At 40.6% G+C, this 21,363-nt stretch overlaps 1 protein-coding gene across 1 annotated transcript; it reads right to left on the bottom strand.

Moving 5' to 3' along the window:
- Window positions 1-142: 142 nt before the first annotated feature.
- On the bottom strand, window positions 143-21,019 carry LOC133400139 (solute carrier family 12 member 2-like). The gene is made up of 26 exons (XM_061672442.1): window positions 20,920-21,019; window positions 17,451-17,918; window positions 15,975-16,097; window positions 14,810-14,885; window positions 14,638-14,733; window positions 13,914-14,053; window positions 13,608-13,827; window positions 12,910-13,037; window positions 12,688-12,772; window positions 12,454-12,605; window positions 10,217-10,324; window positions 7,511-7,634; window positions 6,880-6,981; window positions 6,036-6,191; window positions 5,832-5,931; window positions 5,553-5,664; window positions 5,324-5,464; window positions 5,139-5,245; window positions 4,988-5,067; window positions 4,548-4,685; window positions 3,027-3,140; window positions 1,822-1,933; window positions 1,644-1,730; window positions 1,375-1,510; window positions 1,226-1,293; window positions 143-513 (listed from the first exon to the last, which is right to left on the bottom strand). Exons 2-26 carry the CDS (start codon window positions 17,832-17,834, stop codon window positions 378-380), a joined length of 3,225 nt encoding a protein of 1,074 aa, XP_061528426.1. The 5' UTR covers window positions 17,835-17,918; window positions 20,920-21,019; the 3' UTR covers window positions 143-377.
- Window positions 21,020-21,363: the final 344 nt, after the last annotated feature.

Here is a 21,363-nt window from a genome sequence, read left to right as displayed (position 1 = left end):
TTATTGTTTTAAATTTAGGTGAAGAAAGTTTTTTTTGTGGAATCAGTCCCATTTTTTTTCGTTAAAAAAAAGATTTGACTACAAGACATGATGTACTTAATAGTTTATTTAAATCAAGTTTAAAAAAAACTAACATCATACGGACACATTCTTCACGTCACTAAAACTTTAAATCATCTACACAACAAACTGTTAAGTGTGTATTTGGTCAGTATGTTAATGGTAATCATAAAAAGTCAACATAACACAGCAAGTGACACGAAAGTCAAAGTGTGACTTTATTGTGTGCGTGTGTGCGTGTGTGTGTGTGTGCGCGCTAAGAGTAGGTGTGTGTGTGTGTGTGTGCGTGTGTGTGTGTGTGTGTGTGTGCGCGCGCGCTAAGAGTAGAATGTGAGGACACTCTGGTGGTTTCCCCGCACCAGCATCAGAGGAGGAAGTTCCTTGGAGAGCGTTTCCAGCCAGCACATGTAGAGGGCGCTAGACACCACGCCCTTCCTCGCCAGGGGCATCGTCCTGACCAGTCACAAAAGAGCAAACGCTTCTTTAGCTACACAAAATTACAATTAAACAATCATAATAATAATAATAAAATGTTTCATTGATGCTTTCAGAGAACTACGGAAGAGTATCCGGACCAAAAAGAAATTATTTTTAAAAAATGTTTTCTACATGTGTAGTATATATATTTTTTCAGGTTTTATTTTTTTTAGTTTTATGAATGCACAAAAAAAAAATTTCAGCAGAAAAATAATTGTATGAGAATATTAATTGCTGACGTTGAAAAAAAAAGGATCAATATTTTTTGACAAAACATTTTTGAGATAAGTTATTTTCATGCGTGTAGTGGTACACTCGTCTGACTTAGGTGCGGGCAGCGTGGGTTCAGTTCCCACTCAGTGACAGTGTCTAGAGGAAAAACTAGAGGTATCCACCCCCCCCCCCTCCCCCCCAAATAAGTATTTTGTTTGTTTAAAGTCTTTATTAATGAAATTTTTTTATGATTTTTTTCATTTTTATACTATTTTCTTGTTGGCTGGCAACCAGTTCAGGGTGTACCCTGCCTCTCGCTCGAAGATAGCCGGGGATAGGCTCCAGCACAGCCCTGACCCTAGTGAGGATCAGTAGTACATAAAATGGATGGATGCATAGTTTTGACAGTAATCTTTGGAGCAAAAGTCCCATCATTTGTCGAAAATGAAGATAAGTGGTGAGGAATTATCCTCACATGACGATGAGCTTGGCGTCGCTGGAATGTTCCTTGAGGAGCTCGTTGAGTCGGATCTGGCGATTGCTCTGAACACAAACGTTGAGTATTAATTGTTACCGTGGTGCGCGTGCGTACGCGTGTCTGTGTCAGAGACGTTAGCGGCGGACCTTGGCCTTGTAGAGCTCCAGCTCGTTGTCGGTGATCCTCCAGGGCTGCTCGGCCTTCAGACGCTCGGCCGCCTCCTGGTCCATGTCCTCCTCCTTCAACCTGTACGACTCCACCAGGGCCTTGAACCACAATTTACTACACGCGCACACACACACACACACACACACACAAATGCCCATTGTATGGTGGTCTGTTTCTTCTGTGTGACATCATAGTGAGGTTTCTGTGTGTGTTTGTGCATGTAATGAGTGTGTGTGTTGTGACTTACTTGTGTTTCTTGGGTTTGGTGTTGATGTCTCCCAGGACGTTGATGTCTGAGAAGTCGATGCGGAATCTGCTGAGCAGCGTCGCCATCCTGGACACACACACACACAGGCACTAAAATGTCAGTGTGTTTCTTCTTGCTCTTCTACGAGGTGTTTGACGTGCATGCGTGTGTGACTGACATGCGTCTGTCATGGTCGATGCGGTTGATTTTTCCTCCAATGAAGACTCGAATGCGGCAGTCGGCCCATTTGCTTCTGTTGGTCAGCAGGTAGGGAAGCAGCAGCGTCAACCCTAATGACGACGACAACAGCACACACACATATATTTACTATACAATACTACAAGTCATTCAAGATCTTTGAATTGTAACAAGCTTAAAATGTAGTGTAATGTGTATTACTGAGATATTAGCTATGAGATTCATCCTTTGCCACAAATTTATTGGTAATACTGAATGATATCCTTCTGCTACTTTATTCTTGTTTTTTTTTTTTTTTTTTTTTTTTTAGTAAATCATAATATTACAGCTTTAAAAAATACAAAATTTTCTTAATATTATGAATGAAATTTTCCCTTGTGACATATTTTTTTCCTCAGAGGAATGTCACATTATTCTCATAATATTCCAAAGTTTCTTATCAAAGAAATGCACTTTTTATTCTCATAAATACTTTTGACTTTAAAAAAAAATACAAATATAATCTTGTAATGCTGTGACATTTTCCTTTAAACAAAATATATTCTCATTATATTACTATAGTATTTATTCTTAAAGAAATACCACTTAATTGTCCGTCCATCAATTTTCTGAGCCGCTTCTCCTCACAAGGGTCGCGGGGGTGATGGAGCCCATCCCAGCTATCATCGGCCAGGAGGCGGGGTACACCCTGAACTGGTTGCCAGCCAATCGCAGGGCAAATAGAAAGAAAACGCCATTCGCACTCACATTCACACCGACGGGCAATTTAGAGTCTTCAATCAACCTACCATGCATGTTTTTGGGATGTGGGAGGAAACCGTAGTGCCCGGAGAAAACCCACGCAGGCACGGGGACAACATGCAAACTCCAAACAGGCGCAGCCGGGGATTGAACCCCGGTCCTCAGAACTGTGAGGCAGACGCTCTAACCAGTCGTCCACCGTTCCGCCGCCACTTAATTGTGAAATATATATTTAAATGTAATATTATTACAACTGTAAAAAGACTTAATTTTCTGTATAATCTTGTACCATCATGATTTAAGTTTTATAATGCAGTGTCCCCGAATATTCCCAATTGACCACTAAATTTGCCATCAATTACACGTAGATTTTCGCTATTCGACTAATCCCATTTGCATAATTATGAAGTTATAAAAAAATAAAAATAAAAATAAAAAAGTGACCTCCGTCGTCAAAGAGCCACCAGACGTCGATGGTTCCTTTTCCTTGTTTCTTCTTGAACTGCTGACTGGACTCCAGAAGGCGCTGATCGCTCGCACTCAGAGTGGCTTTGCTGTCTACAGACACACAATGATGCATCTTGGAACTTGCCATACTAGTTTAATTCATTCCGTGACCAAGCTTGTCACGCCATTAACTCATATATCAAATAAATTTTCCTCATTGAAATAAGTTGAAATGACATTGATCAAACATAAGAAGACAAAATGAAAGAGCGCCGCCACGCTTAAAGTCCTGTTTTGAAAAAGTTATTGATGATTTAAAATTGTACGCATTCGTAGTGAAGGCAATCCTTACTCACAGAGATGAATATACAGTTCTTGCATACCAGTAAAGACAAAAAGTGCATTACGGTAAAGATGAACAGCTTCCTAAAAATCATATGAGTTGCACAACTTACATGTGCTGGCCTTCAAACTATTTGGACAAAAGTGCATAAATGATCCCAACTACTCATTAAACCCTTACACTCTTGTGTTTATACAATCGTAATCATGCTAAAAACATGCAATACTTTCACAAATTTATACCTCAAAAATAACCACATTTATTTTGCTTTCAGCTATTGTGTGAATGCAAAATGGCTGCCTCATTCTTCAACTTCAGATCACAGATCCCTATGGTGTATTGCAATAACGTAATGAGGCTCTCTCTAGTGGCGTTAACGGTAAACACAAATGGAGTGACAAAGAAGGGCCGTTTGTAAAAGAACCAATTAAAAGGAACTCTGGATGCACGTGTCAGTTTTCATGGAAAAGGCTTATTTTCCAGCAGAATAATCTTATATATCCAAAAATGTAATTAGAATCTTCAGAAACATGTAAAAGATGGTAAAGATATTTTGGCGTTCAAAGTGTGAAAAATACTACTTTAGAATATATCTTTTTCTTGGAAACAATTATGACCTTAGATGATCGATAACAACGTCAACATTCAGACGACGCAGTTTATGAAGTGAATGGCGTACGATGTAAAAAAAAGAAAAAAGCCACTGATGTTCAACTCAAGCCATGCGGTGAGTAAGCATCGCTCACGGCACGTTTCTTATGTGTATATCTTCCTCCGTCTTGTTTTGTTGTTTTATAGTTTGCGGTGTCACAAAACGTTGTTCTGCTTGACATGTTTCTTTTCACAAAAAGCTCATTTTCTCACCAATTTGGTGAGGAACCAGTGTTTTGGGTGAAACCCACCCATGTTCTACTGTTGATAAGAAAAAATGGAAAAGGCTAGAGACAAACCTTTTTTCTGGTGAAAGAAGAGTGTCCTCTTTTTTTGGTAGGTTTGGTCAGTCAAATCTTATCAGTCAAAATGGTCTAAAATGGCTGGCAATATGGAGAACTCTGCTTTGAAAACGTCTGCCAGTCAGTTAATTGCTGGTTTTTATTCACTTCACTCGAGCAGTGGCGTATCTGAAGCTAATATCATAATAATAATAGTGATAACAATAATCCTAGTTTAGTCACCTCTAATGATGAGCGGGCTGCTCTGATTGCTGGTGGTTTTGGATGGACTTGAGTCCGAGTCAGAGTCTTTGGTTAAAGTGACGGTCACCGGGGTGTCCTTGCTGATCGGAGGCTTCTCATTGGAACAAGACAGCTCATCTGCAAGGAACACACAAAAACCACACACGCTGGACTTTTTTTCCACAACCCTCAACTCAAAAATAAATATGTTGGACAAGTCAGGAGAGACTCTGAGATTAGCAAGTGATGTCGCCATGCGTCTCTTATGTACCAGTCCGGGATACTTTGAGATCGACTAATGATGTCTACATTTATCCATCATGTGCCAGGAAACACTCTGAGATCAGCTGATAATGTCTTTCTGAGTCTCTAACATGAGCCGTTGACGTCTGTTCACATGCTAGGCGCTCCTGTTTTGGTTAGCAACAGTTGCCACTGACCTTGTCCTTGGATGTGAGAGATGTCCAGACCCTCCGGAAGCCTCAGGATCACCATCCCGAACTGCAGGTCGAAGGCGTCACTGCAAGATAACGGCCGCGATGCATCAGTAAAGAAGAAGAAGAAGAAGAAGAAGAAGAAGAAGTTTCCTACTGGATGATGTTGATGTATGTCTCCACATCGTTCATGTGACCCTCCATCCAGTTGTTCTTGAAGCCCAGCACCAGAGTGTTGGGCTTCAGACGGCCCAGACCCACGGACTGGCCCAGGAGACACAACCCTCAATCAATCCGTCAATCAATCACACAATGAGGAGGTACAAGGAGCATTGGCGCCACCTGCAGGAGGAAGTGCACACCGTGTCTGAGCGTGTCGGAGAAAACGGGAGCGTAGAAAGCTTTGATGTGTTTCTTGTTCAGCCAACGCTGACAGCGCGCATGCTCCTGAGACGCCTCCTTCACGTTGGGACGCCGACACGCCTGCACACACACACACACGCACATAGGGAGGGCATGGGGCTTATAAAAGGGCTCACGCGATAGAGAGAGTGTTTAAGCACGTACTTACAATCCTGACGTGTCCACACACCATCAGGCCCACGTTCTTTGTGAAGGAATGGACCAGCTGCAGCAGAGCGGGCCGAGAGCTCGGATACCCGGTCAGAACCAAACACTGAGGCCTGCCAGCACAAACGTCAACATTCAGCCACACGGAGACACTCTGAGATCGGCTGATGATGTCTGAATGAATCTACTATCAACCGATGATGTTTGCAGATGCGATGAATCAATGTCGTGATCGTCTGATGATGTCTTTTGGTCGAACACGACCCCAGTTTGAGCTCACCTGAAGTTCTTGACGTGATCCTCCACACCGGTCAGGTTGAGACATTGCGTGAGCGCCTGGTTGTAGATGAGAGCCTGAGTGGATGAGCCCCAGTTGACGTCTTCACCACGCACATGCGGACATAAACAAAGTGATGAGAAGAAGATACGAGTTAGAGGCTTGAGAGTGTAGACGTGTGTAAGGTAGACTGCATTTGGCGGTCACCAGGCTTCTTGTAGCTGACGTAGATGTAGAGCGCCAGGACAATGAGCAGCGTGACCAGCGCCGCCCACCAGTTGATGACAAACATCACCACGCAGCACAAGATGGCGCCCGCCAGAGACACCCACATGTTGTAGTACTTGAAGCTGGGACGCCACCCTTTTGTGACAGACAGCAAGGCGTTAGAGCTACGACATGGAGTTACGCGAGCAAGCGAGTGTGAAAAGCCGTTTTGAGTATTTAGTCAATATTATATCGATATCGAGGCATCGAGTGAGTATTGATCGAGAAAATGATCAAACGGCTTTGATACCATGCCTTTCTATAAAGTCGTTTGAGTATTTATTCCATATACTTGGTATCAAATGTAAAGCCCATGTACTAGTACGCTTTTTGTTCGCATTGGTAAGGGAATTCAGCGCACTAGATGGATATCGAATGAATGTTCAAATGAGCCGTTTGAGCTGGGATCAACTCATGATGTCTGCGTGGAATTGATAAGAATTTAGTGATTCTGATTCAGTTATCGATACTGCTTGATAAGCTGATTTTTTCCCATTCTTATTGGGTGAGGGAATGAAATGACTAAGGAATGACTAGTTGACAACTGCTTGCTACTAGTGCGACTAGTGGCATTGCGAAAATCTACTGGTTAGTATCTATCGCACTCTACTAGTAGTACTAGTAGTGGGCAGATGTTACCTACGGCACAGTTTTGGCTCACAAGTAACATGTCCTACTAGTGAGGACAAAGAGCGTAGTAGTATATTGACCTTAATCTGGAGATCAAGCATATGGAATAGATACTCAAACAGCTTTCCATAAGCAAGTGAGGGACCAAGCTCACCTGGAGAGTTGGCCAGCGAGGCGTGGAAGACGGAGAAGTTGATAAGCGCATAGGACGCCAGGAAAAAGTTGGAGATGATCGGAGCGATGATGTTCAGCTCGGCTGAGAGGAAACGAACAACAAACGTGGAGGACGCTCGTGATGCTAATAACAGCAGTACGCTTATTGCGGGGAACCGGTCAGATTTCAAATTACATTTCAAAGGCCCTTAATGACATCAGCATTTTTCCCTCCTCAGATTGGTTGGTCAGAGCAAAACTGTTCGTCACTAGAAAATACTCTACATACTGCACTGTCTGCGTACATGTGCTTTTAAGAGGCGGCGGCCGGTGCAGTGGTGTGTGACATCGGCGAGTCTGCGTGTGAGTGTCTGGGCGTGAGCTGTGCTTGCTTCAGCTCCTGCGCGATTGTGTTCATTGTCTTTATGTGTCTTACTGTCCTCCCCGTGTTCAATAAATGCCTGAAATGTGCATCGCGACTGTAGCTCTCCTCACCCACATATGAGCCCATTACAGTAAGTAAGTATCCTGTAAAAACAATAAAAAATATCACTTTAAAAGAACGTGATATAGCGGGCTGACACTGTGGCCATCAGCAGCTATAGATTTAGAATACAGTGTTGGTTGGCTACCAATGAGGATGAAGGCGAGGCCGATGCAGAAGGTTAGCACATATCCACGCAGCGGCTCGTTGTTCTTGCCATAACCTTTGGCGAAGATGCCCAAGCCTGGGTAGATGTTGTCCTTGCACAGAGCCTAAAAACAGAAAACGTATAAAAAAGAAACACAGAAAACATTAGGGAGGAACTAACATTTTCAAGTGGAGTCTGGAAAGAAAATCAAATTGCAGTGGTTGAATTTTCTCCAGGGGTATATACAACTTAACGAGTTGTATATATTAACCCTCAAGGCAGAAACACGTCACACATTAGATAATACAGATGACAAAACAACTTTAACCATCACTAACTATATAATATCTATCTTGCTGATCTAAAAATAGATAGAGGATACATTCATCTATCCATTCATTTTCAACACCGGTTATCCCGGTGAGGGTCGCGGAGCGCTCGTGCCTATCCCAGCTGACTTCGGGCGAAAGCCGTAGTACACCCTGAACTGGTCGGCAGTCAGTCGCAGGGTATAGAGGATGCATGTACAACCCCAATTCCAATGAAGTTGGGACATTGTGTTAAACATTAATAAAAACAGAATACAATGATTTGCAAATCATGTTTGACCTATATTTACTTGAATATACTACCAAAAACAAAGTAATTAACATTCAAACTGATCAACTTTATTGTTTTTAGCAAATAATCATTAACTTAGAATTTTATGGCTGCAACACGTTCCAAAACAGCTGGGACAGGGTCATGTTTACCACTGTGTTACATCCCCTTTTCTTTTAACAACATTCAATAAACGTTTGGGAACTGAGGACACTAATTGTTGAAGCTTTGTAGGTGGAATTCTTTTCCATTCTTGCTTGATGTACAGCTTTAGCTGTTCAACAGTCCGGGGTCTCTGTTGTCGTATTTTACGCTTCATAATGTGCCACACATTTTCAATGGGAGACAGGTCTGAACTGCAGGCAGGCCTGTCAAGTACCCGCACTCTTTTACTACGAAGCCACGCTGTTGTAACATGTGCAGAATGTGGTTAGCCATTGTCTTGCTGAAATAGGCAGGGGCGTCCGTGAACAAGACGTTGCTTGGATGGCAGCATATGTTTCTCCAAAACCTTTATGTACCTTTCAGCATTAATGGTGCCTTCACAGATGTGTATATTACCCATGCCATTGGCACTAACACAGCCCCATACCATCACAGATGCTGGCTTTTGAACTTTGCGTCCATAACAGTCCGGATGGTTCTTTTCCTCTTTGGCCTGGAGGACACGACGTACATAATTTCCAAAAACAATTTGAAATGTGGACTCGTCGGAGCACAGAGACTTTTCCACTTTGCGTCAGTCCATCTTAGATGAGGTCGGGCCCAGAGAAGCCGGCGGCGTTTCTGGGTGTTATTGATAAATGGCTTTTGCTTTGCATAGTAGAGTTTCAAGTTGCACTTACGGATGTAGCGCCGAACTGTATTTACTGACATTGGTTTTCTGAAGTGTTCCTGAGTCCATGTGGTGATATCCTTTACACATTGATGTCAGTTTTTGATGCAGTGCCGCCTGAGGGATCGAAGGTCATGTTGGTTTTCGGCCTTGCCGTTACATGCAGTGATTTCTCCAGATTCTCTGAAACTTTTGATTATATTATGGACCGTAGATGATGAAATCCCTAAATTCCTTGCAATTGTACGTTGAGGAACATTGTCCTTAAACTGTGCGACTATTTTCTCACGCACTTGTTCACAAAGAGGTGAACCTCGCCCCATCTTTGCTTGTGAATGACTGAGCAATTCAGGGAAGCTCCTTTTATACCCAATCATGGCACCCGCCTGTTCCCAATTAGCCGGTTTACCTGTGGGATGTTCCAAACGGGTGTTTGATGAGCATTCCTCAACTTTCTCAGTCTTTTTTGCCACCTGTCCCAGCTTTTTTGGAATGTGTTGCAACCATAAAATTCTAAGTTAATGATTATTTGCTAAAAACAATCAAGTTTAGCAGTTTGAACATTAAATATCTTGTCTTTGTAGTGTATTCAATTAAATATAGGTTTCCAAATCATTGTATTCTGTTTTTCGTCTTAATCAAGGTAAAGTGGGCGGTGGACGACTGGTTAGCACATCTGTCTCACAGTTCTGAGGAACCCCAGCGGGTTCAAATCTGGCCTTACTCCAGTTTCCTCCCACATCCCAAAAACATGCAAGCTAGGTTAATTGAAGACTCTAAATTCCCTGTAGGTGTGAATGGTTGCTCTTTTCTATGTGTCCTGCAATTGGTTGGCGACCAGTTCAGGGTGTACCCCGCCCAAAGTCAGCACACCCACGACCCTAGTGAGGATAAGCGGTTCGGAAAATGGATGAAAGGACAAAGTAATGTGATGAATCCTGAGTTGTGGGGCGGTGCCCAAGAGCCCTCTGTTGGCCAGCCACCACTGCCAAATTGTACCAAGCAATCTATAAAAATGATTTTCTTGGATTTCAATTGGCCAAAAGATAGTGCCAAAAGGAAGAAGTTGATGGAATATATTATTGATATAATTAAACAGCTGAAGTTGGAAATGACAAATCAGACGCAAATCCCTTGGGAAGTTTCATTACATTACTCATGAACACAGCTAAAATGGTTTTGGAAAAGAAAAATGAAAAAAAAACGCATGGTGGACAAAAAAGGCCAGAATAGAGCCCACAGGGTTAAACAGTTTTTTGTGTTTTTACCACCTGGAAGACTTTTGGAGCGCTGACCAGAGAGGCCAGAGCGGACGACAAGGTGGCCGAGAAGATTCCCGCTGTGATTAGAGGACCGAAGGCCGATGCCAGACTCATCGCCTGTGTACACACACACCCACACACACACCCACACACACACGCACACATCTGAATAAGTAAAAAGCACAAAAATAACCTTTGAATGCAGAAGTATGCTAATGTTTGTTTCCTTGTATGGAATCCTCCAGGCACCACGGTGGATGACTGGTTAGTACATCTGCCTCACAGTTCTGAGGACCCGGGTTCAAATCCGGCCTCGCCTCTGTGGAGTTTGCATGTTCTCCCCGTGCCTGCGTGGGTTTTCTCCGGGTACTCCAGTTCCCTTCCACATCCAAAAAGCGTGTGGTAGGTTAATTGAAGACTCTAAATGTCCGTAGGTATGAATGTGAGTGCGTATGGTTGTTTATTTATATGTGCCGTGCGATTGGCTGCCGACCAGCTCAGGGTGTACCCCGCCTCTCGCCCGAAGATAGCTGGGATAGGCTCCAGCACGCCCGCGACTCTAGTGAGGATAAGCAGTGTAGAAAATGGATGGATGGAATCCTCCAATGTAATTGTAAAATGGGTGGGTTGCATCATGAAGGCCATCCGGATTAAAAAACGTGCCATAGAAAAAGTAACTGGCTGTGGCAACACCTTATGGAACAAGCTGAAAGCAAAAACAACAAACAACTAGTGGAGGACAAACAATAATGTTTGTCCTCCACTAGAGGGCGTCAGTTTGTTTATACAGTCACACAGGGAATTGTAATGGCAAAATTGTTAAAGACAACCATCGAATGTTTTTATTTATTTATTTTTTTGTTCCAACTTGACAACTAAGAAGAAAAGAATAGGCAGAACAACGGCTTGTATCTCAAAACCTCATAAATCGAGTCGCTCCTATCTCAAGGCACCACTGTACTAAGGTAATAAACATTGTTAAAGAGAGTGTTATAACTGAACGAGTTCAATGAATGCAAGTTCGTGAACAAATTCATATTTTGCGAAGTAACGCGTTACTTTTCCCAGGAAAGTAACTAGACTACAGATACGGCTTCACTCTCTTCAATTCACCAATGTCTCTCACCAAGCAGTAATTTGTAAATGGCGATTCAAACAAAGAGCAGTCCGGGTTTGTCGTGGCACGTACCAGAAACCACCCATTTCTCCGTCAACTAAAATAACTAGTGTTGTTACATTCGCAAACGTTTCGTTCAGAAAAACGAAACGTTTTAGTGAACGAACCGAACGAATCAGTTTATGAAATGATTCGGTTATTTTAGCTTGGCCGCCGTGAGGCGAGCGAGTCGGCTGGGAGCGGAAACGGAACTGTTAAAAGTGTTCTGTCACTCACTTCTGACTCACTTCGGCGAATGACCAATGAGCAGCTAGCGTCAGGCAGCGCCGTTCGGGTGGGGGAGGGTCTTAAGTGAACTGACTGATTCGTTCGTTGAACTTCTCGCGTTTGTGATTCGCTGAGGAGCGATGGACTCGTACGACGAGTGATTCGTTTGCGCAAGGAACGACGTACTACGCAGTGAACGTACTCATGAGTAATAATCTTTTTAATAAACTGATTCGCATGATACAGTACACTCAAAAGAATTGCCGTGCCCATCAATAAAAAGAAAGCGATTGGGAAGTGATTGTTGATTCTACAATGCACAGTGACGGTGCAGTACCATAAACGTGCAAAGAAATAACTGCACGGTTTCACTGTCGCCACACTATTTTTGTTATTTTCCTTAGTAAAAACTGTATTTGATTGTTGTTATTTTTGTATTAACACATTAAGAATACAGTTTTACTGTTTTAAAACGTGCAAAGCATTGTGGATTAGTTATTCATACCGAGTGCGCGATCATTATTCGGTCATGGAGGGTAAGGACTGACTCACTGAAGGACTTCCAATACTTATCTTAAATTATATTTACAATGAAAAGTGAGAATTCGCAATTTCTTCTGTGACTTGGTTGAACGCGCTGCACGGCTGAAGTCACGTAGTGAGCTCCTCACATCCAAATTACTGTGGTGGGAGCAATGGTGTGTGTGTGTGTGTGTGTGTGTATATGTGTGGGGGGTGTCCGTCAACAATGACTTGATTCATTTGTGCAAGAAGCTTGTGACTCACAACAACAACAACACTATTGTCCCCAAGCACACACACACGTGCATTGATGTCTTCACAGGCCGGCTAGCCAGCCTACCTGGAAGTCGTTCATGAGTCCGTACTGGCATCCTCCCTCATTGCAAATGGAAAAGTCGTACCCTAGCGTACAGGCAGAGGTGTCTGTGCAGTTGATGGTGTCACTCAGCGTGTCGTTGACGTCACCCGTAGCGTCTCTCACCATGCACGAGCCTGAAAGATCACCACCACACACGCTAGTTAGTTAGCGTTGCGCCGAGACGCAGGATGATGATGTCACAAAGCCATGACTGACCAGCAGAGATGGCCACGCCCACATAGGTGAGGCCCGTGATCAGGATGGCCAGCAGTGTTCCTTTGGGGATGGCGGACTGGGGGTCCTTTGAAAGATGGACACCACAAAAATGATTGAGGCTGTAGTGATTAGAGAGTAGGGAATAAGTAGATGATTTCAAACACAGGCTGAGTCTCTTGGCTCTCATTGCTAGCGCGTCATTTACGTATTGGTCAAACGTACGCTGAGGTCTCCGGAGATGTTGGCTCCCGCCAGGATCCCGGTGGCTGCCGGAAAGAAGATGGCAAACACGGAGAAGAAGGTCTCTTCATCCCGGAAGTCTGGACCCAGATTTTCCACAAAGATGGCAGCTGCACAGAAGTGAAAGAATATCAGACACAATGTCAAAGCAAAGGGTGGTGCTTTGTAAGACCATTTTGACCAATCAGAAGCCTGAAGAATGTTAAGGAAGACAAAGACAAAGTGACAACAATGGTGAGTTGCTCTAGGATCATCTGATAACGATGTGTCTGAGATTGAGTCACTCTGGGGATCGATTGATGATGTCTGCATGATTCTGAAATGTCAGAAGAAACTTTATTGGAGCTGATCGTGTCCAACCAGGAACATGTGTGGGATTGCTAATACCGCTGTCCGCATGGTTCTATAATGTAGAACTCTTAAGATTGGTCGGTGATGTCTGTATGGCTTTATAATGTGCCAGATCCACTGATGCTGTCTTTATTCATCTGTGGTGGCTCAGGGGCACTTTGAGATCAAGATCACGCTCACGTGCCAGGAGTTACTCTGGGATCGGCTGATAGTGTCTGTAGATGCACTGAAATATCAGTTGATAATGTCTACATCCAAGAGACACTCTGTAATTGACATTTTTTAAATGATGTCTGGGCGTATAGTACATGCGTTCATATTTGCCTGACTTTGATATCCGAAGAATCCTTTGGCCTTCTTTTCCTGGGCAGGAATGAGGCTTCCGATGAAGTAATTTGCAATGCCTGCCAGCAGGACGAGCAGCAGGACGATTTGGGCTTTAGCCTCCCACTCCATCCCGGCCACAGAGATGCCCAGCAGCAGGATGACGGTCAGCGTGCCCACAATGCGGATGTCGTTCAGCTCATCAGTCATCAGGGCGTCCACGTTCTGGAGAAAAAGCCAGAGGAAGAAGAAGAAGTGACATGAGCGGAATGAAAGAAGGCGGCGATGGTGTCGGAGGCGTTGTTCCTCACGTTGAGCATCTCCACCACCGTCTCGGCGAAGCCAACCACGTACATGGCCACTGCCACAGCATTTGCGAAGGCGAAGATGAGGCCGATGGAGCCCCCGAACTCTGGACCCAAGCTCCTGGAGATCAGGTAATAAGCGCCACCTGGAAACACACGTAAAAAGAACCAGGATGTCCTAGTTAGTAATGCAATGGGACCAGTCTTTGCTTTTTTTGCTTCTTTTTTTGCAATATTAGGAGTGAGATAAGATTTTTTTTTCAAGACATTTTTTCTAGATAAGGGGAAATTATAGTATTATAAAAGGTTTTTATTGTTTAGATAAAACGTGATATGTTTTGCAAGATTATTTCATTAAATAGATTGTATTTTCTTTGAGAAAAAATTATATTTGTTGCATGATTTTTTACTTTACTTGAGAAAATTCAAAATAAAGTTGTAATCTTCAAGATGAAAAGGGTTTTTTTTTTTGCAAGATAAAAAAAATGATTTTATTATTTCTAAATAAGAGGAAGAAATATGAAAATAGTCAACATTTTCAAGAGAAGTTGTATTTTTTTAATATTTTGCCTACTAAATGTTAAAATTAATTAATGTATGGGTTTTGAAACTACCTATAGTGTTATTTAAGTCCAAAATTAGGAGCTATTTGCTGTTTTCTTCTTTTTGAAGGAGTCTCACAATTTGTGTTTTCGTCCAAAAGGAAAGCGCGAGCAGACGAGCTTTTCACCTCCTCGTACGAAGCCGTTGGTGGCGATGGCGGAAGTGGACAGCCCCGTGATGGTGGTCACCACCGTGGCCATCAGGATGATGGCGATGGTCAGTCCTGCTCACACATCAAATACTAATTTATGCGCACGTACTCCTCGATCGAGAAACGAGCGGAGCCTATGGCAGTGTACCGATGCCGGCCTGTCCAACGATCCATGACATTCGGATGAAGAGCATCACGCCCCAAATGTTGAGCATGCATCTCACCTGCAACAAATGCTGTATTTTTACCTCAGAAAATGAAAAATTTCATGAAAAATATACGAATTGTGACATGTGCTCTGACAACAAAGCTAATTTGCTCTCGCCAACAGTACATGTCGGTCATTAGCAATTAGGACTACAACTAATGATTATTTTAACTATCGATCAACTTATCGATTATTTTTTCAATTAATCGATAAACCAGATAAGGACACATTTTTTAATGTCCATCTATTTATTCAAAAAACGGACACTTTCAAAATTATTTTAAGATTTTTTTTTTCCATATTAGATTTTCTTTGGGGAAAAAAATTACAATATTACGAGAATACTCTTTTTTTTTTAAAGATACAAATTTTCATGAAAGTTGGATTTCTTTTCATAACTCATCCATAATTAACATGCATAAAGTTGTATTTTTCAAGATTTTTTTTTCCAAAACGAAAATTCTTAGTATTTTTTTTTCATGTTAAAGACCCCATAATAATACTGTGATAAGTAGTGGTTTGTTGTTTATAGTTAATTGATATTATCTCATCCAAAATATACATATATTTGACATATTTGACAAGTTGTATATTGCAAGAGAAAAATCCGTATAAAATTCGGAAATGCATTTTTCAAGACAAAGAAAATCTAAATAAGAAAAAGTCTATTTTTTGAAGATATAGTTCGCATTTTTACCCCCCAAAAAACAACATAGTAATATTCCTATAGGTAGTGTATTTTTGGTTAAGTGATATTATCTCCTCTGATATAAAAATCATTTTCTTTAGGCAAAAATTTAATTTTTAGCGAGGGAAAAATTTTTTATTCCGATTTCTCAAGATAAAAAGTCATATATTAAAATACTTGAGTATTACATTTTTTGTATCATTATCAGATTAAAATTGTACTGCATTTTTAGAGATGTGGTAGAAGAGAAGTGTTATTTTTCTGGGATAAAAGATGGATTTCTTTTCTTCTTTTTTTAATCGTTATTTTACCAGCGAAAAAGCATCACAATATTGGAATATTGAAGTTGAACCTGCAGGTGTAAAGGAAACTGCTTATTGTTGCGTGTATGAAGTGAATGTAGTGTGAATGTTGTACCAGGACTCCTTTGACCCAACCAAACTTGATGGCCGTTCCTTTGGCCTCCTTGGCCGCCCGGGCCGCCGCCTCCTCGGCCGCGGACGGCTCTTCCCCGTTGGCCATCCCATCCTCTAGAGGATCCTGACCAATGCCACGAAAATGTCATCACAGGTAACAAGTAGAAACATTCATCACATTTCTGAGACAAAAATGGAAAAAAAGTGAATGGGCTAAAACATGACACCCGTGGGAGTCAACCCAAACACTGGACTCGTGTGTCTGTGTGATTGTGTCCAATGACGTCATTAATTCCAGCCCACCCAGGAGGTGGGCTGGAAGGGAATGAATGAGGAATGTCTTTTGTGGACGCTTCATTAGGTACACCTTCTTCTCCGATTTATTGCAGAACAGGAGGAAATCCAATACAATTTTTCCCCCCATCATGTTAACTGTAAAAAAAACTGAAAAGCAACAGTGACTAAACTTTTAAGAAAAAGTGGTTTGAGAGTAATGCTTAAAAAAAACATCCATCCATCCATTTTCTGTACCGCTTCTCTTTACTAGGGAGATTTTTCATAATTTTAAAAAGTCTTTTAAAATGTCTTTAAATGAAATATTGTGATTTTTTTTTAAATTCAAAAATATGTATTAACATTTCCTGAAAAAGTAAAAATTTATTAAATGTTTTAAAAATAAAAGACAAATTTATAAAAGTATATTTTAAAATGTCATTAAAAATAGTACTAATAGGAAGAATTTATTGTATTTTTAAATGTGAAGCCATATTAAAATTGTCTAAACTAAAGCTAATGTATAAAAAAAATATTTTAAAACAAGATACTATTTTGAAAAAAAATAAAATAAAACTACGGGCTCTATTTTAATGGACTGCGCAATCATGTCAGAGTGCAAAAAGTGGCATACACTGATTTTTTAGCACATTTGCCAATTTGCCAAACTGGTCTGTGCCAAGGTTGGCAGACTGGCGCAGCAAGGATGTGTCCTTTGACATCCGCCCAGTGCATGTGACAATTTGGTCGGTGTAAATTGCAGCCTGCTCAAACCACATCTTAACTTTTGGCATAAGGTAGACTGCTGGTTAAATGCTATTTTAGTGAATTTGATCGAGGTGTAGGCAGGCAGATCCGCAAGTTCTACGGAAATGTGTCAGACGCATTTCATTCATAAACGTGAACAACAGACATGGAACCCCCTAGAATCATTGTAGAAATCAAGTCATTGAATTTATTATTATTATTATCATCATCATGATTGTATTTTTAAAATCATCCCACTGGCCGCAGCACAGCCATCTATGGGGGGTGGGGGCAGATGTCCCTCTTTTAAATGTGAATTTACATTTAAATACGAAATTACAATCTCCGCCTCTCGGTCTCACCCCCACAGTTACACAACGCCCAGCGCTGGATTTACGCCAGTCGTGAAAAAAAAAATCGAGCTGTATGAGATGGGTTCCCTTTTTCATGCATTTACCTTGTCAAGTTGATCGTGGAGTTCAGCGAGCGAGGGTCTGTTCATCTTCTCACCGAGCGTGGCCTCAGTCTGGCGGTAGAAGTCGATGTTGGGCACGGCGTCCACGGTGTTGTGTCCGAAGGTCCTCATGTAGTACGTGTTGGAGTGTGTGTCCGACACCTGCGTCTGCCCCGTGCCCGTTGAATGCAGGCTGACCGAGTCGCTCCGCGTCCCGTCCGGCTCCAGGAAAACGTCCGGCGGCAGCCCGATGTCGGTGGCGCTGCCCAACGCCCCGGGGTCGGCGAAGCCCACCCGGAAGCGACCCCTCGACTCATCTTCGTGGACCACGTCCACATGGAAGCGGCTCTCGGCGGGCTCACCCATCACCAAGTTTTTGCCCGACATTCCGAAAAACTAGCGACGAGACAAATCCGACTGCGGCTCCAGGATTTACTAAGGAGAAGCACAACCTACGCTGCGAAAATTGGGCTTAAAAAAAAAAGAAAGTAATGGAGTTAGGAATATATTACTTAAATTAAAGTATGACATAATATTATGAAAATAAAGTTGCATTTTTACGTTTTTTTTTAAAGCAGTACAGTCAATTTATTAGATTTAAAGGTAAATTTTTTAGGAAAAAAAAAACCTCAAAAGGCAAACTTTTTTTTCAAGATTAGAGTTTCATTTTTTAAATTAATAAAATTATAACAATGAAGTTGTATTTTTAGAGCAAAAAGTGGTATTGTTTTCTAAATATTTTTTTAAAGTAATTTAAACTTTTTAGACAACAGTAGAATTTCTCATGAAAAAAATACAATTTTAAGTGAATTAATTCTGATTTTCCAAGATAAAAAGTCATGTCTTAATAACAAAAAGTTTTTTCAAGATAAAAGTCAATATTTTTTGGTAATAAATCCTTCAATTATGACTCCGAATCGTACGTGAATCAATGCCGATTTTTCAAGATAAAAAAGTCTTATATTGATAACAAAAAAGTTTTTCAAGACAAAAGTCAGGATTTTTTGAATACCGGTAATAAATCCTTGTACAATTCTGAGAAGGAAGCTATATTTTTAGAGACGAAATGTGGTATTTTTTTTCCAGGTAGGATTTCTCAAGAAAACAAATACTAATATTATGAGAATATTCATATTTTTTAGATAAAGTGTTTAAAAATGTATAAAAAAAATAATATTTTTTCAAGAGAAAAACTCATAATACTACGAGAACAAAGTTGCATTTTTAGATAAGATAGTAGTATAAGATATTATGTTTTTTAAGTTGAAGTCTTTTTATCGGAAAGAATTGGCATTTCTTTCTCTAAATAATAATTTTAAATACTTTTTTTTAAAGATTTTTTTTGTTGCTGTTTGGATTTCTTGAAATTTTTTTACAAGAACAGTTAGATAATAGATTCAAAATGAAAACGGTTATTCCAAAATACAAAGTAAATTTTTGCGAATTATTTGGGGGAGAAAATCTCCTATTATGTGAATTAAATTGCATTTTTCAAGATAAAAGTTTTATTTATTTATTTTTATTTAATTTTTGCCTAAAGAAAAAGTAATTTTTTAAGGTATAATACATTTTTGGGGGTTAATTGATATGATAAAAAATTAGATTTGAGATTATTTTACTAAAGATTAGTAGAATTTTGAGGAGGACAAAAAAACATATATATATATATAAATATATGTATATATATATATATATATATATATATATATATATAATACTTAATATACGTATATATATATATACGTGTATTAAGTATTTTTTTTCCCAAGACAAAATCCATATTACTTTGAGAGAAAAACTATGAGTTAGGTTGTGGGGGGGGGGGCAGAATTGAGCAAGTATGCCTAGGGTACCAAAAAAACTAGCATTACAAAAAGATTATATGGTATATAATCTTCATTATCATTATAATTTGATATATATGATAAGGATTACAAAAAATATTTCCATTTGCTTAATGCCAGGATGGGAGAAGTTGTTGTTTTGTATTTGTCATTACTTCCTTCAAAGTCAGAAGTTGACATACATTTATTAGTACAGTATTTAGTACCATTGCCTTTAAAACGTTCTGGATATCCTTCCACAAGCTTTTCACAACAGTTGGCAGGAATTTTGGCCCATTCGTCCTGGCAGAAATTGTGTAAGTGAGTCAAGTTTGTAGGCCCCCTTGCTCGGACATTCCTTTTCAGGTCTGCCCATTCAATTTTCAATAGGACTGAGATCAGGGCTTTTCGATGGCCACTCCAAAACATTGACTTTGTTATCCTTTAGCCACTTTGTAACCAGTTTGGCATTATGCTTCGGGCCACTGTCCATTTGGAAGACCCATTTGCGACTGGCTGATGTTTTGCGATGCTGCTTCAGTATTTGCACGTAATGTTCTTTCTTCATGATGCCATCTATTTTGTGAAGTGCATCAGTCCCTCCTGTAACAACTCATCCCCACAACATGATTCTGCCACCCACGTATTTCACCGGTGTGATTGTGTTCTCAGGCTTGTAAGCTTCGCTCTTTTTCCTCCAAACGATACTCATGGTTCAATTTTAGTTGTGTCAGACCACAGAAGCTGTCTCCAAATACTAAAGTCCCTGTGTGCATTTGCAAACTATAATCTGGCTTTTTGATGTTTCTTTTGGAGCAATGGCTTCTTCATGGCAGAGTGGCCTTTCAGCCCATGTTGGATATACACACTTTGGACCAAAGCACTTTCATTTCTTGGCCACAGAACCTGTCTTCATCCTGAGCGGTATGATGGCTGGACATTCCCATGGTGTTTATACTTGCGTATAATTCTTTGAACAGATGAACATAGCACCTTCAGGCATCTGGAAATTGCACCCAAGGATAAAACAGACTTGTGCAAGTTCACAATTCTCGTACTGATATCTTGGACGATTTGAATTTTACATGATGTTCCACAAAGAAGCAGCGTTTCAGATGTGCCTAGTTCAAATACATCCACAGGTTTGTCTTTCTGTTTTCACTAAACCTATTAGAAGCTTCAAAATAAATTACCTCATCAGCAGAGTTTTCCTAAATTTTTTAAAGACAACTTCTGACTATGAAGAAAGCAATGAAAATTGCCTTAAACAAATCCTTCTTTCATTATTCTGGTATTTAGTAAATAGAAATAATTTTGGTAATTCCTAATTACCCAAAAACTTACTCTTATTTCATGTCAGACAGAAAAAAAGCATACGTGTGTTTTTATATAGTGGTTGTAAACATCAGAATTCAACTGTATATAAATGCGATCAATCACGAGTGGTACACAGCCTTTATTGGTACGTGAAAGAGCCACAGAATGTAATGTTCAAACTGTGCATAAAGTTAAGTGGCTCAAACTTTTTTTTAAATCCAGTACAGTACATTTGTTAAGTACAGTTCAGTTATATTTGACTTTGAAGTAAATCAAAATTTTGGTTAGATTTGTTTTTTGCAGTTAGCAAGATGACTTTGAAATATTCCCACCTGAAGATGGCCTTCCGTAATATTCCAACTTGATACTGCAGTCGGGATAATCCCAATTTCGTGTCCTGAAGTTTGTGATGAAGCTCGTCCGCTGTCAGTGTGAGTGCGACACAAGCAGAATACACTTGACTCCGCTTCAAGTGGCTTATTGTTATCCGTGGCCCCCTCCAGCAAAGACCACCCATCACCCACAGCCCCCATACTCCCACTTAGGACGGACAGGACTTCGAGGGATCCTGGCAAGCAGGATGAAGATGGAAAGCAATGGAAAAGCTTACATTTACTGTATCTGCGTTTGGCTTTCAAAATGTCTGAATATTAAATTAATATACTAGTTTTTCCAGTCATAATATATATATATATACATATATATATATATATATTCAAAAGAATTCCTAACATTGAAAATAATGTAATTCTCAAATCATAATAATAAAAAAAATC

This window comes from Phycodurus eques, chromosome 3 (genome assembly GCF_024500275.1).
Source record: "Phycodurus eques isolate BA_2022a chromosome 3, UOR_Pequ_1.1, whole genome shotgun sequence".
Taxonomy (NCBI): Eukaryota; Metazoa; Chordata; class Actinopteri; order Syngnathiformes; family Syngnathidae; genus Phycodurus; species Phycodurus eques.
Note: the sequence above shows the minus strand (reverse complement) of the source record. Positions and strands in the feature narration are given on the sequence as shown.